The sequence below is a fragment of the Syngnathoides biaculeatus genome, chromosome 17 (genome assembly GCF_019802595.1).
Source record: "Syngnathoides biaculeatus isolate LvHL_M chromosome 17, ASM1980259v1, whole genome shotgun sequence".
Lineage (NCBI taxonomy): Eukaryota > Metazoa > Chordata > Actinopteri > Syngnathiformes > Syngnathidae > Syngnathoides > Syngnathoides biaculeatus.
This window is the reverse complement of record NC_084656.1, coordinates 2,887,398-2,904,232: the sequence shown is the minus strand read 5'-3', so window position 1 is coordinate 2,904,232 and position 16,835 is coordinate 2,887,398. Positions and strand designations below refer to the sequence as shown.

Sequence of the window (16,835 nt, the reverse complement as noted above, 5' to 3'; positions counted from 1 at the left end):
ATTCATTTACAGGTGGTTCTGATAATGTGGGTTTAAAGTGTGTGTGTGTGTGTGTGTGTGTGTGTGTGTGTTGTATATGTGTTTAAATACATATTGTATGTACATTTACACAGGTGATCACATATGTGGTCATTCAGTTGAGTACATTAAAGTTGAAGCCAGACAAACTGTACAAAAAGTTTAAAAGTAATTTTTGGTCTCACTGTTTGAAGTCAAATCGGACTAAAACTCTCCTGCTTCAGGACAGTCAGGATCACCAAAATAATTTTTGTTAAATGCTACAGTAAAGAGAAATTTCTTAGAGAATTTTACATTATTTTCTTGGTGGGCAAAAGTTTACATGAATTTCCTTAGTGATGAGTAGCATTTCCTTTGAACTACATGATTTGGGTCATATATTTTGGGTAACCTTCCATAACCTTCTGAGAGTACTTCTCCTGGAATCCTGGCCCATTCCTTTTGACAGAACTGGTGTAACTGAGTTAGGTTTGTCAGTTTCCTTGTGTGAACAAGCCTTTTCAGAGCTCACAAATCTTCGATGGGATTCATATCAGGGCTTTGTGATGGCCACTCCAATACATTGACTTTGTTATCCTCAAGCCACTTTTTAACCATTTTGGCAGTTTGCTTTGGGTCATTATCCATTTAGGAGATTAATTTGCAGCCAAGTTTTAGCTTCCTGGCTGATGTCTTGAGATGCTGCCTTAATATCTCCATGTAATGTTCTTTCTTCAAGATGCCGTCCATTTGATGCAGGCCTCCAGTTCCTGTCGCAGCAAAACTGCCCCAAAACATGATGCTGCCACCTCCATGCTTTGCAGCTGTTATGGTGTTGTCAGGTCTATAAGCGTCCCCATTTTTCCTCCAGATGTAACATTGGTCTTTATGGCCAAACAGCTCCACTTTTGCTCATCAGATCACAGGACATGACTCCAGAAGATAAGATATATATTCGTATTGGTTTCTGATTGCAAACTGTAATCTGGCTTTTTATGTTTCTTTAAGAGTTTTTATTCCGAGAGAGTGGCCTTTTGGCCCATGACGGTGGAGGACTTGTTTCACTGTAGATAATGACACTTTCTTACCAGCTTCATCCAGCATCTTCACAGGGTCTTTAGCTTTTATTCTGGGGTCGATGTGCACATTTCAAACGAAAACAAGTTCATGTCTGGAATAAAAAGTCCATTTCTTTCCTGTGCGGTGTGATACTTGCATATAATTGTTTGAACAGATGAATGTGGCACCTTCAACTATCTGGAAACTGCACCCAAGGATGAGCCAGCCACGATTATTTCCTTCCTTCCAGGTTGTAAGTGACAATGATGAAGACCGTTCTAAAATTGTCTTTATCTCACCTGTATATAGCACAAAAACCTGATTTTTGAACAGAAGTGTGAGACCAGGGGTGCCCAGTGTGTCGATTGCGATCGAGTGTTACTATTGGTTGATCTGGTGTAAATGTTTTATATCCACTGTACATCACATGAACAATGCGTTTTATCACATGGAAAAATTTTGTATTTTCAGTAAAATAATTAATTTTAACAAACATGCACCTCAATGATTATATACTGTCTTTATGGGAGCTCAGGTGTGCTTCATGGGGTCTTGTCTCCCACGTTCACTTGAAATCCAATATTAATCAATATCTGAATAAAATCAATAAATGGTGATAAACTGCTATATTGGTTGTAAGAAATGCAATGCTAGATGTCTAAATTTTGTTGTGAATCTGGTTGGAAATTATATTTAAGAAATGTTTGATTTATGACTTACCTCTGTCCGTGTCATTCGTCCCAAACTCTGAATCTGATGTGTTAATATGATGAGCATAGTCTGTAAACAGGAGAGAGAATACTTGGGTTCAAGCAAAATCGAAAATACAGCTAAGGTAAACCCTCCAAGTACCAAAAAGCAATAAATGTGCCTCCACATTTCAACATCAGTTTATCCTCCTGTTCAGTCCAGTAGTTTTTACAAAGATTCTATAGTGAGAAAAAAGTAGCCTGCAACAACATTCTAATAGTGATTTAAAACTTACATGATGGCACAGGTTTTAATTGCTGGTTTGATAGAAATATTTTTTTCTTACTGTAGATAAACTGGCCAGTGTTGTAGAGGAAGTTGGACATGAGGACCCAATAAACCACCATCGCTCCAATTAGAGACACCATTGAGAAGACTAAGCTGGACCACTGGCCAAACTTTCCAAAGTAGTACCGACAGACATCAGGAAATTCCCAGTCGGATGTGTCCGCATAGGCTGCACAAATCAAAAGGACAGAGGGTGACAAATATTTTATGTTGCGAACACTCAGTTGTTCAAGTCCTACAGCTTTTAATTGACATACAAGGGACCATAAATTGATATTCATTGAAAATACATTTCCACAGGTGAATTAATATTCCTGGTAGCATTTTTCTCTGCACGTGGTGCTCTGTAAGTCCATGCATCCACTTTCAGTCATGATTATCCTCACTAAGGTTGCAGTTGAGGTGGACTACATCTAAGATGACTTTGGGCGAGAGGCAGGGTACACCCCAAAATGATCACTGGTTGATTGCAGGGCACAAATAGACAAACCCTTTACATTCACACCAACAGACAAAGGCTTCCTTATGCTCATATTTTCTTCGTAACTAGAGATAAAAAAATTTCCAGGGAGGGTTTTGGTAACCTGAATTTATTGTTCGTATAAGTATGACTGTATTTCAGCTTTGTTTGTTTGTTTTTATAATAAAGCTGTGAAATGTTCAAATTCAGGTTAGGTGGGGTGCAAAATAATGAGAAAAAAATGAAAATTGAATTTAGCAAATGGCTTCAATAAAACAAATACTGTAATTTCTTGAAAATAATACACAAATTTTTCCAAAAATATTTTCAAAAAGTTAATAGAGCACATTATATTTTGGTATGGATGAAAAATAAAAAATACAATTACATTGTATTGTTGTATACAGGTATATAGAATGGTAAAAAAAAAAAGGTATGCATATATATTTCAATGTGATATTCGATGTCTTATGTTACACATTTATATTTATTACGGTAATGTGCGCCCCCAAACTGAACTCTATGACCTCCTCAGGGAGCTTGCATTTTACGGTCGTTAGCACAGCATGTTTGTTGCTACTGCACCAAAGATCAGAAACAACTGCCCGTGAGTTTGTTTAAACATAAACCAAGACAAAAAAATGTCGACTACAATGACTATTTGTGCAGCTGCTTTAAAAAAAAAAAAAAAAGAATCATCTCTCATGCCGATGATTGCCGCTAACCCGGAAGTAGCGCGACAGTCCGAAACAGCGATAGCTCGCATCAATGGCTTCAGGTTGGTATTACAATAACGTGAGCTCAAACTACGTAATACGAGCGTCTTGGGCACATTAAAAATAAATGGGAGAGCGCACACAATCGAAATGTTTTTTTTTTTTTTTTTTATGTGCCCAATACGCTTGTTTCAACATATTTTGAGCTCACATTGTTTTGATAGCCACATGGGCTAGAGGCTGCGCTGCAGAACCAAAACTCTTGGGATTCAAAAAATGGTTCCCCACAAACGCCATGGATGGCACAGAGGATGACATGGCGGTGGGAGCAAAATAGGATCACTGTTCATGAATTCAGGGGGCACAAGAACTAGACCAAGACTCCAAAGGTAGCTTTGATGGATATTTTTCAGATTGGAGATGAGCCAGATGTTGCTTTTGAAGTCTTGGCCAAGGATGTGTTATGTAGAGGATAAACTGCACTATGCACAAATATTTAATGCAAAAAATCTAAGTTAAACAGTATGAAATAGTTTTATTTTATTTAACACTGTAACATGCGTTATCAACAGTATTAATAAAATGTTATGTCATCAATGAGCATTTATTTTAGTTGGTTGAGGGATTCTGTTCTGACAATTATAGGGACCAGGAGAAGCGTGTCCTGTAGCCTGTCACGTACACAATGATTATTATTAATGATCGTTACACACAGTTTTTTGAAAAACAATACAAGTACAAACCTAACAAAATATAAATACAGATAATTCCCAATATTTTGAGCATATGGGTAGCAGCAAATTGGTAGTGCGCATTGTACATTGGTAGAGGGGTTTTAGTGATTTTTTTTTAGGTCAACTTTGGGGGTGCGCATTATACTTCTGGACGCATTATACTCGAGAAATTATGGTACTGAAAAATTTAAGGGGGTCTAAAAACTTTCTGTATCCATAGTAAATACAAAAAAATAAAAGCTGAAATTCTGTCTCATTCATCTTTTGATCTTAAACCCAAATATCTTCAGTATACAATAAAAAACTAAGGTATTAACCTTACTGTTCCAATATTTTTGGAAGGGAGTATTTTTTGGTAAAAGATTTTTGTACTCTGTTTACTTGTTCTTTATATAAACTTGTTTTTGTGGCTTTGTTACTCTGTGTTATTTGAATAAATGTTATTGTTCAATATGAGTGATGACTTGCCACTGTCTACATTGTTTCCTCTGATCCACTGTGGAGCTGGAATTATTACCGGATACCCCACAAATATGTTGTTCAGGATCTCTGGGAGCTGGAGCCTATCCCAGGTGACTTTGGGCGAAAGACGGACTACACCCTGAAGTGGTCGTCAATAGGTCGCAGAGCACATTGAGACATGGACAACCATTCACATTGTCACTGAGTGGGTATTGGACCCGCCCTGTCTGCACCATGTGTACCACTACTGTGGTAATTGTACCAATACATAGTACCACTTTGTAACAGAGAATTGATAAAAACAATCTTTAACAAAACCTCCACCTACTAAAAATCACGATTAACACTAATTTTCCATTACATGATTGTATCGGGACATTCTGAAAATTAAATGTTGATCAATAGTTTTATAAATTACTGTAAAAGTGTCAAATTGTCCTCAAGAAGGATCGTCAGGACTTTATAAATACTTTTCTCAAATTCAAATGTTTAGTTGAAGACATTATAAAATCATCCATTGCCCATGCCACTTAAACCTTTAGTGGTAAATAGCACAAAGACCAAGTTCTGGTTCTATGGACCGGGGTTCAAATTCTGGCCCCAACTGTGTGGAGTTAGTATATTCTCCCTGTGCCCAAAGTCATGTTAATCACATTGTTCCTCACAGGCATCACCAGGGAGTTCTTGCCAAGATGATATGATGATAGTTTTCTTTGTTCAGTGCGCAGGAGACAGGAGTTGTGGGAAGACAACTTGTGGACGATGACAATGACGATGTGCCTGCACACAATGCCCTGAATATCCATCAGATGGTGGCCAAGAAGAACAAGCTGGAGCAATCTCGCCAATGAAAGCCTAGCTGCTCACTGCTTTGCCACATTAGTAAATGAGGGGGGAGAACATATAGACTAGGGGAAAAAAAGGAACGTCAAGTCTGCTTCTTGAAATCTTGACAGTGGACCTTTCTGACCGGCGAACTTCAGCTCCGCCCCCCTTAGCTACAGTTGCAATGCCGCACAATCTTCCAAAATGGCGACTGAAAATAATAGGTTTGAACCGGGTCCTATATCGCGTATTCCATATAATATTGGGGTATGTTTTTTGCCAAATGCGTCAGACTTCTCCAAAATAGTTCTACAGAGAGGTGTCAACTATTCCACACAAGGATATGTACACGGGATTAAGAATTTGGATGGAGGAGGACGCAATGTCAGAGTTACAGCGAAACATTGGCGATCGATGCAAAAAAGTTTGACGCCTCACAAGCTTCATATTGAAATCCAACAGGATAAAAGGGAATTGTACTCTACATCTACTCTAAATGTCTTTTATTTTGAGAATTGATCCGATCTTCTCTGCCACAAGAGCTGCGTGTCTCAATTCTAGCATTTCCAAAACCAATGATTAGATAGGAGAAAATTTACCACTGCAAAGTTGAACTGCACAGATGAAGTAGTACTTCAAATTGTGAAACAGAATAAGTTTGAACTTACGTATTGCCTTTGGTGATTTGAGGACAATGTAACAACAATACAGCATAACTAAGCCTGTGAAGATAAGGATGAGGATCCCAAGAGAGAAACCAGCCTGAAGGGGAAAAACAGAAATTCTTTCTATTGATTTGACATTTTTAACATGTCAGAGGTACAGTAAATGTATGGTGCTTAAAATGTGTAAAACAAAATTTTCACCTGCTTTATACCCCAAGGTATACTGAGTATGGATGTGCCCATCATCGTGTTCCATATTGCAAATCTGCAAGACGACCCAAAAGAAACACACCAATATAATAACATCAGCTTGGAAAGTAATTGTTCAATCAAGAAAAATATACTGACAGGCCTTACATGGTGATGATACTGGGGTTTTTAGTCGTATGGTCTTTTCCTGACACCTTAAAAGCTGTCCCCAGTGGACTGTAGATGTAGAGCTCCTCTGTCCGGGGGATCACATGGTTGGGTGGACTCTAGAGAAAGACAGATTTTTTTTTTCTATAATCAATATAATGGAAATTAACTGACCTTCGTAATACTAAAATACTACTAAATATTAAAAATTAACATACAATACTCACACCTTAGTTACATATAATTGTACTTTTAAGAGAAAGCTTGAGAAACAACATTGCATTATTACAACTGCAATTTCAAAACAGGGTAAATTGCAATACCTTGCAGTTAAAATATTTCTCATCCCGCATTTTAGAGCTGCATGATTATGGCCAAAATGCTAATCACGATTATTTTGATGTGATAATTTTAGATAGTAAGCACAATTATTTGTCGTGGGTCAGCAGCATGGGGGCGGACCGAAATGCAGGACTCCCAGGCAAAGGCATAATGTTTAGAAAGGTTTTATTCCCAACTCAGGTCAAACATACTTTAAGCAGTCCAAGAAGGCAGAGGCACAAAAATGCTACGCTAAGGCAGGGTCCAAAAACATGAATCGAGGTTCAGTGGCTACAAGGCAAAACTTGGAAACATGAACAAAAACGTGACTTGACTATGGTGGCACAGGCTCGCTGTGACAAAGGGTTGCTATACACTAAACTTGCAACTTATGTACAGTAGCGGAGTAACCTATAATCCGGTGATACATATGCAACGAACTGGCAAATGCCGGTGACACATTCACCACTCAAGTGCTTGGTCAATTAGTGTCTCGAATGCAACACAGCTGTGACAGCTGTCAGGTGGCACCGCCCAGAGCAGAGGCCAGGCCACGCCGCCCCACAAGAAGCGCCGCCCATGGCAGTGGCCAGGCCATGCCCAGTTTTTATTGTACTACTTTTACAACCAAGCATCCCAGGTCGGCTCACGGGGGCAGTAGTTTTACCAGGGATGCCCAAACTTCCCTCTCCCCAGCCACTTCATCCAGCTCTTCCGGGAGGATCCCAAGGCGTTCCGAGGCCAGCTGCAAAACTTTCGCTCCAGTGTGAAATGGGTCATCCCATGGTTCCCCTGGACCCTCACTCTTCTCCCGCCACCCCTCATTTACAGACATACAGTGAAGAAAATGAGCGTTTGAACACCCTGCAATATTGCAAGTTCTTCCACTTGGAAATCATGGAGGGGTCTGAAATTTTCATCGCAGGTGCATATCCACTGTGAGAGAGAGAATCTAAAAAGAAAAATCCAAAAATCACAATGTATGATTTTTTTAAACAATTTATTTGTGTGATACAGCTTAATAGAGTGCAGTTGTCGTGTCCCATGTGCAGAAAAGCACCCCTAAAGCATGAAGCTACCAACCTCATGCTTCACAGTAGGGATGGTGTTCTTGAGATGGAACTCAAATCGTCTTCCTCCAAACATAGTTCGTGGAATAATGACCAAAAAGTTCCATTTTGGTCTCAACTGACCACAAAACCTTCTCCCATGACTCATCTGTATTATCCAAGTGGTCAGTGGCAAACTTAACTAACGACCTCACATTAGGTGCATCTGATTCAGGATGTAGTGGAGGTGGACTTTTAATGGCTAACAGGTCTTTGAGTGTCAGAATTGTAGCTGATAGACAGGTGTTCAAATACTTATTTGTAGCTGTATCACAGAAATTGTCAAAAAAAAAAAATCATACATTGTGATTTCTGGATTTTTCTTTTTAGATTATCTCTCACAGTGGACATGCACTTGCAATATAGCACGGTGTTCAAATACTTGTTTTCTTCACTATATTCTGTTTACCTTCAGTTTATCTTCATTCTTTTCCTTTTCAGTAAATACCTCAATCTTTCTAATTTTTCCTCCACCTGCTCCCTACTTTCACAATGTTATCTCCGAACATTATTGTACAAGGGGATTCCAGTCTAACCTCATCTGTCACCCTATCCATTACCACCGTATATAGGAAGGGGCTCAGAGCTGATCCCCGATGGAGTCCCACCTCCACCTTAAATTCTTCTATCACACCTACAGCACACCTCACCACTGTTCTGCTGCACTCATACATGTCCTGTACTATTCTAACATACGTCTCCACCACACCAGACTTACGGATGCAGTACCACAGCTCCTCTCTTCGAACTCTGTCATAGACTTTCTCTAGATCCACAAAGACACAATGTAGCTACTTCTGAACATCTCTGCACTTTTAACCTCGCATCCTCAAGGCAAATTCAAAGAAGAGGAGGAAACCGGATCTGTCGTCAGAAGAAAAAGAGGAATGCACAGATCCTACGACTAAGTGTAGGGACTTTGAATGTTGGGACTATAACAGGAAAAGCCCAGGAGTTGGTTGACATGATGATTAGGAGAAAGGTTGATGTACTGTGTATCCAAGAGAGCAGGTGGAAACGTAGTAAGGCTAGAAGTTTAGGAGCAGGGTTTAAATTATTCTACCACGGAGTAGATGGGAAGAGAAATGGAGTAGGGGTTATTTTAAAGGAAAAACTGGCTAAGAATGTCTTGGAGGTGGAAAGAGTATCAGATCGAGTGATGAGACTAAAATTTGAAATTGAGCAGGTAGGATGTGACCTCGAGTTGAAAGAGAAATTCTGGAAGGAACTAGATGAAGTAGTTCTGAGCATCCCAGACAGCGAGAGAGTTGTGATTGGTGCAGATTGTAATGGACATATTGGTAAAGGAAACAGGGGCGATGAAGAAGTGATGGGTAAGTACAGCATCCAGGAAAGGAACTTCGAGGGACAGATGGTGGTGGACTTTGCAAAAAGGATGGAGATGGCTGTAGTAATAACTTATTTCCAGAAGAGGGAGGAACATGACCTAGTGACCTACAAGAACGGAGGTAGAAGCACGCAGGTGGATTATATTTTGTGCAGACGATGTAATCTGAAGGAGATTACTGACTGTAAAGTAGTGGTAGGGGAGAGTGTAACTTGACAGCATAGGATGGTGGTGTGTAGGATGACTCTGGTAATAGGTAGGAAGATTAAGAAGACAAAGGTAGAGCTGAGAACCATGTCGTGGAAGTTGAGAAAGGAAGAATGTTGTGCGGCCTTTCGGAAAGAGGTGAGACAGGCTCTCGATGGACAGCAGAAGCTCCCGGAAGACTGGACTACGACAGCCAAGGTAATCAGAGACACAGGCAGGAGAGTACTTGGTGTATCTTCTGGTAGGAAAGGGGAGAAGGAGACTTGGTGTTGGAACCCCAAAATATAGGGAGTCATACAAGGAAAGAGATTTGCGAAGAAGTGGGACACTGAGAGGACTGAGGAGAGGCGAAAGGAGTACATCGAGATGCGACGTAGGGGAAAGGTAGAGGTGGCAAAGGCTAAACAAGAGGCATATGAAGACATGTACACCAGGTTGGACACGAAAGAAAGAGAAAAGGATCTCTACAGGTTGGCCAGACAGAGGGATAGAGATGGGAACGATGTGCAGCAGTTCAGTGTGATTAAGGATATTGATGAAAATGTGTTGAGTGGTGCTAGTAGTGTGTTAAATAGATGGAAAGAATACTTTGAGAAGTTGATGAACAACAAAATTAGAGGAAGAATAGAAGAGGTAAGTGTGAAGGACCAGGAAGTGCCAATGATGAGTAAAGGGGAAGTCAGAAAGGCACTACAAAGGATGAAAAAATGGAAAGGCAGTTGGTCCTGATGACATACCGGTGGAGGTATGGAAGCAATTTGGAGAGATGGCTGTGGAGTTTTTGACCAACTTATTCAACAGAATACTAGCGGGCGAAAAGATGCCTAGGAAAAGTGTTCTAGTTCCCATTTTTAAGAACAAAGGCCATATTCAGAGCTGTGGGAATTATAGAGGACTAAAGTTGATGAGCCACACAATGAAGTTATGGGAAAGAGTAGTGGAGGCTAGACTTGGGACAGAATTAAGTATCTGCGAGCAACAGTATGGTTTCATGCCTAGAAAGAGTACCACAGATGCATTATTTGCCTGAACTGGAGGTAGCAGAAATGAAGATGTTGAGGTTCTCGCTCGGAGTGAGCAGGTTGGATAGGATTAGAAATGAGCTCATCAGAGGGACAGCCAAAGTTGGATGTTTTGGAGACAAGATTTGAGAGAGCAGACTTCGATGGTTTGGACATGTTCAGAGGCGAGAGAATGAGTATATTGGTGGAAGGGTGCTGAGGATAGAGCTGCCAGGCAAAAGAGCGAGAAGAAGACCAAAAAGGTTTATGGATGTGTGTTGAGGGAAGACATGAGGGCAGTTGGGGTTAGAGAGGAAGATGCAGAAGATAGGCTAAGATGGAAAAAGATGACACGCTGTGGCAACCCCTAACGGGACAAGCCAAAAGGAAAAGAAGAAGATCCTCAGGGCAAATAATGCATCTGTGGTACTCTTTCGAGGCATGAAATCATACTGTTGCTCGCAGATACTTACTTCTGTCCTGAGTCTACCCTCCACTTCATTGTGTGGATCATCAACTTTATTCCTCTATAAAGCTTGACAGTTTACACAGCGCCATATTGCCAGTCAAACCTTGCTGCTCGGCAGTGCGGGAGTCGTTGAATGGAAGGAGATTTTTCACAATGCCCGAGACCTATTGTAGTGTTGGTTGTCACATGAGATGAGACAGTTCTTCAAAGATATCTTTCTCTGGAATACGACGAGAAAAGGTCAATGGATTTCGGCAACTAAACGGGATGGATGGTGCTCAACGAAATAAACATGCCCGTTTAGCAATCATTTCAGGTAGGAATTATTCTTCTCAATCTCAAATCATCAAGAAGTATTTATAATGCCAGGTTGACTCATTCGAGAACAATCCGCATTTAAAAAAAAAAAAAAGTGTCACAAAGAGTTTTACGAAGGTAAGCATGTGGCAGCAATATGCTTCCACGTACGGAAGACACAACTCCCTGTCCTAAAGTTTTTTTTCAATCATATTTAATGAATGCTAGTTTGTGTAAAACCAGGGGTCATTTATTTAAATATTGGTATTTGTATTGAAAACTTCTGAGTGGGTCCATCACTATGTGGGATTTGTTCTTGATTGAGAACAGATCCAGCAACAAAGTACAGTGGTGCCTTGGTTCTCGAACACAATTCGTTCTAGAAGGCCGGTTGAAAACCAAAACGTTTGAAAACCGAAGCACGTTTTCCCATTACAATGAATGGAAAATGAAATAATGCATTCCAAGGCTAAAAAATGTTTTTTTTAAGCGATTCTTTTAGCTTTTCCTGATAATAAACTGCATAATAGAAATACATGTATAGTTTAAATTGTTGTTGTTGTCCCTTTCGGGGTCGCCACAGCGTGTCATCTCAGATGAACGCACATATATGTTTGGCACAATTTTTACGCCGGATCCCCTTCCTGACGCAACCCTTCTCAGGGAGTGGAGGCCCCAGTGGGATATGAGCCCACAATGCCTGGTTTACCAAACAATTAAATCATTCAAGAAATATATTTATTTTTTGCTTAAAATGTATGCTTTTGCCTAGTAGAGTATGCTAGGCTGGGAGTCCGTTGCCGTATCTGTAGCGACTCGGCCCCCAGCCTGGTAAACCTTTTTTTAACAAAAGTGCAGAATAACTTTGAACAAGCAATAATTCTTTCGTGTCCAACCTGGTGTACATGTCTTCATATGCCTCTTGTTTAGCCTTTGCCACCTCTACCTTTCCCCTACGTCGCATCTCGATGTACTCCTTTCGCCTCTCCTCAGTCCTCTCACTGTCCCACTTCTTCTTTGCTAATCTCTTTCCTTGTATGAGTTCCTGTATTTTGGGGTTCCACCACCAAGTCTCCTTCTCCCCTTTCTCACCAGAAGACACGGCAAGTACTCTCCTGCCTGTCTCTATGATTACTTTGGCTGTAGTAGTTCAGTCTTCCGCAGTATCTCCTGTCAATCGAGAGCCCGTATAACCTACACTATTTCTCCTTTCTCACCTTCGACCACATGGTTCTCTGCTCCACCTTTGTCTTCTTAATCTTCCTCCCCACCACCAGTCATCCTACACATCACCATCCTATGCTGTTGAGCTTCACTCTCCCCTACCACTCCCATACAGTCAGTAACCTCCTTCAGATTACACCACCTGCACAAAATATAATCCACCTGCATGCTTCTACCTCCCATCTTGTAGGTCACTCTATCCTCCTACCTCTTCTGAAAAAAAGTGTTTACATTTCTTTTTTAACACTAGGTCACATCCTACCTGTGGGGCATAGCCGCTAATCACATTAAACATTACACCCTCAATTTCAAATTTCAGCCTCATCACTCGATCTGATACTGTTTTTAACTCCAAAACATTCTTAGCCACCCTTCCTTTAAAGTAACCCCTACTCCATTTCTCTTTCCATCAACTCCATTGTAAAATAATTTAAACCCTCTCCCTAAACTTCTAGCCTTAGCACCTTTCCACCAGCTCTCTTGGATGCACAATATACCAACCTTTCTCCTAATCATCATGTCAACCAATTCCTGTGCTTTTCCTGTCATCCCAACATTCAAGGTCCCTACATTCAGTTATAGGCTCTGTGCTTTCCTCTTCTTTTTCTGCTGAAGACTCCGCATTCCTCCTCTTCTTTGTCTTCGACCCACAGAAGCTGAATTTCCACCGATGCTCTGCAGGTTAACGGTGCTGGGAGCGGGCGTTGTTATCCCGGGCCACGGCTGATCCGGTATGGGATTCTTTTGATGAATGCTTATATTAGTTTGGCAATGTTTTAAGCCGGATTTCCTTCCTGATGCAAACATCTGCATTTATCCTGGCTTGGGACCGGCCTACAGATTGCACTGGCTTGTGCCCCCGTAGGTCTGCATTAAAAATGTTTCCAGACACAAATTGTGATTAACAGGATACACATGAGTGCCTATTGCGAAACCAAGTGCAGTGTGGAAGTGCCTTTAGGACAGTAGAGCTTGGTCTCATGGTACTCCAATCTTTTCCACATACACTCTAAACAAAGCCATCAGTAACATAAATAATATTAAAGTGGGACTATACTTCCTATAAACATTCTAAAATCAATATTGTAATGAAAAATACGTATAACAGTATTCGCTTCAATGTCTATACGAAAAAATAAATGTGAGCAGATCGTGCATTGTCCATGCGCAAAATTGCGCAATTGAGTGTTCCTCGACATCAAAGTAGTCGCCATATTAGTCGCATCCTCTGTTCTTGACGTCATCATCACTTCCGCCGTTGAAAACGCGGAGTGCCTGCTACTATGGAAGCCGAACAACAGAGATATTCGCATTTTTCCGCCGCCCCTTCTGACACGGAAGCTCTTTTCTAAAAGGACAACACCACACAACCGAGTGAAGTTACCGGGGCAATATTACACTATTGTTTCGAGTCCTCAGGGCAATATTACACTATTGTTTCGAGCCATATTCAGATGTTATGCAATCACGGCCAAATCGCATCCCCGTCCGATCCACTTCCGCGGCGGAGATGAGCCATTGCGGCTCATCGCAGCCGGACAGTGTGGCTTATGACAGAGCCTAGCGGTGCTGCTTTAGGGGGGTGTTCACAGACGCCGCAGTACGCGATGAACACTATCGAGACGAGGCTGAGTGAGACATTGTTGGCTGGGCAACGTGCACATCGACACATTTCATACGCGGATCTATTGTTACGTTATGAGTGAGACAGATTACGTGGTCCGCCCCCAACTATTGGTATTTTTTTTTTAGTAGCTGTATACACACCTACCTGTTATTTGGAACCCACGAAGCTCTCGTCCTCTGCACCCATGCAATCCATTTTTCACAATGAACAGGGTCTCTTTCAAACTTATGAAGAGTAATTCCATTCTCCCAAATGTTCAAGCAATGTCCAGCAATGCAATGAGCCGGCATTTTGGCTAACACGAGGGAACAACGAGCTACCTTCACGGAGGTAAAACTAATGGAAACAAATGAGTCCACTAGGGGGGCGCCCCTGTCCTTTAAGTCACTTCTAGCTTCTTCTCGAAAACGAATCCCTCGAGAGGATTTTTATGGCGGGAGTTACAAAAAGCTGTATACATCAAAATCCTGTTTTGTGGTGAAAAAACACATGGGACCATGTTGGCTGTGGGTTTTTCATTCATAATATACCAAAAATCATCCATTTCATGACACTTAACCTTTAAGTATAGATATGTATTTATAAGAGAATATCATAATCATGAATGGTCGTCTCATGTTTGAAGAAGACTTGAGAAATTAGCCTGTTCCTTGTGTTTGGTTGGATCCGCGATGATTATTCAACTATTTAACTGCATGGTGGTAAGACTTACCAGTAGCCTGTCAGAAGAGCCAGTTAGTTTGCTGTAGTATTGCACTCTGCTATTGAGGATGGCAGCCTCGGCTGACACACGCTCCTGCGGTTCATCATCTACGATGTTTCTAGGCTCCACGTGAAAAGGTCTGGAAGTAGTGAATAAACACTGAGGTTTATTTTAGTTGGTTGTTTGGGAGCAGGTTTACAAAAAACAAAACCAATTTCAACTTTGTGAAAGGTTAATGAAGAATTTTGTCGAAAATAATTAGAATCGGAGCACAAATTAAAAGTTAGTAGATGAGGGTGGAATGTTTCTTTTAATGCCAAAATTATCCACAGATTTCACCTAGAAACATCTATAAATTAGAAAAGTATTATCAAAATACCTCTCTTGCTCAGACATTCAAATAACCCCGGCTGTAAAACTGACAGCCAATCAGAGTTTGCCACGCCTGCAGTGCTTCCTGTTCTGACCCCCCATTGCTTGTGGATGGATACATTTCACCAAACAGACAACGTCCACTATCTGGCATTTTGTGGCCGATTTTTGTGAAAAATAATTACAAACAAAACGAAAATAACTAAGTTCAATGTTCAAGCATAAGCATTTGAGCCAGAATACGCAAAGGTGGAACTTGACGTGTTGGAGAGGGGTGTGACAAACCATTTCAACAGTCGAAAAATATGGACGTCGGAGATCTCCCAGACAGAATCGTTTCCTATGACTGGTGTTTGTGTTCTCTTTGTGACCCAATACCAACTGTGGCGGAATGCCAGCGTTGTCGTGAGTTTGAAAAGGTCGAACAAAAAAAATGGAGCATATCGAAATTAACTTGGATCACCATGAACGCCTGCATAACTTCCTCAGATAGATACGACGTTTTTTGTTTGGACGAAGACGTGTTACATACCAATTTACATGAAAGGACCACTTGTTCATCCAGTGGAGAATCGGTCAGTACACATTTTTAATGGTCTTGGAATGCTGTGTGAATGCTATGTGAGCTATATTATTGCTATGGGCTATGTCCAAAGGCTCCTTCTATTGGGTAAGCGCTACCCATCAATGCAAATCAAAACTAGCAAGCATTCAAACATTTGTTTCCCTCTTGCAATTAAGTCTTTAAATTCTTGATGAGCAAAGCTATTATTTTCTGCCTCATGCCATGGTTGGGACACACCTTCCCATTTTGCTGGTCCAATTAGTATTTGTACTTGTAAAATATAAATCTAGACTACAGTAATCCCTCATTTTTTGCCGTTAATTGGTACAAGACCCAGCCGCAAAAAGTGAAAAACCGTGTTATTTTTCATTTCATTGGTCCATTATACCCTATTAATGCGGTTTCCCACTACAGTACTGTACTAATGTATGCTGGTATAAGGTTTTTATTTATTTATTTTGCTTCATTGATCCATGTCGTCTTGCTGGGGATTCCGGATTACACCCATCAATGCGGCTTCCTGCTACAGTACTGTACTAATGTATGATGCTGTTTTTTTTTTTTTTTTGTTTTTTTTTTGCTTCATTGGTCTATGTCATCACACCGCGGATGGCGCATTAGGACATAGCACATATGGGACTTTTTTTTTTTTTTGGGGGGGGGGGGGGGGTCCGGAAATCCGCGATGCACTGAATCCGCGATTGGTGAGCCGCAAAGTAGACAGGGTTTACTGTATTGCACAATTCGTCACCTTAAACTGCACCGTTTGCACAATTGGAATTGCACTGGTCAATAACTGTGAACCAGAAACGGGTAAGGGTACTCTGTATAAGCCTAAATTAATAACTGCTCTAAATACAAGAAGGCTCAGCATCTTGGGACAACTATGACTCTTATAAGGAATAGTTCCCTCTTAATCGAATGTTTATTGTTCTTCATTCTTGTTAGTTTGTTTGTTCTTCTTCTCCATACTCAACATGAATGTCGTACCAGGGCTGCAACGACTGCCGGAGACAAATTCCGTATTGTTACATACTTGGCCATTAAAGCTGATTCTGAGATACGTCTGCCCAATATATAAATAGCGCTACAGCTGATGATATACATACATTATATATGTCAGGTCTAAGGGAATAAAAGTATTATGACCATACCTGCAAATATGCCAAAATAAAAAATATATAATAAATAATAAAATATATTTACACACATATACACGTACACACACACATACATACATAAACACAGGGTGTCCCCACAAAAAATGTATAGACACACT

General features: G+C 40.7%; 1 protein-coding gene and 1 long non-coding RNA gene across 4 annotated transcripts in view; one reads left to right on the top strand and one right to left on the bottom strand.

The window, feature by feature from the left end:
- slc38a9 (solute carrier family 38 member 9) overlaps positions 1-16,835 on the bottom strand; it is a 51,098-nt gene that overhangs the window by 27,757 nt on the left and 6,506 nt on the right. For all 3 annotated transcript variants that reach the window (XM_061801861.1, XM_061801860.1, XM_061801859.1), the window contains 6 exons: positions 14,629-14,758; positions 6,314-6,432; positions 6,158-6,221; positions 5,960-6,053; positions 2,093-2,263; positions 1,777-1,836 (listed from right to left, as the gene is read on the bottom strand). In XM_061801861.1, the coding sequence (XP_061657845.1) occupies positions 1,777-1,836; positions 2,093-2,263; positions 5,960-6,053; positions 6,158-6,221; positions 6,314-6,432; positions 14,629-14,758 (638 nt within the window). The remainder of the gene's footprint in view (positions 1-1,776; positions 1,837-2,092; positions 2,264-5,959; positions 6,054-6,157; positions 6,222-6,313; positions 6,433-14,628; positions 14,759-16,835) is intronic.
- LOC133491028 (uncharacterized) lies at positions 3,224-5,675 on the top strand. The gene is made up of 3 exons (XR_009792333.1): positions 3,224-3,332; positions 4,549-4,671; positions 5,188-5,675. It is a non-coding gene; the product is annotated as an uncharacterized LOC133491028 (long non-coding RNA).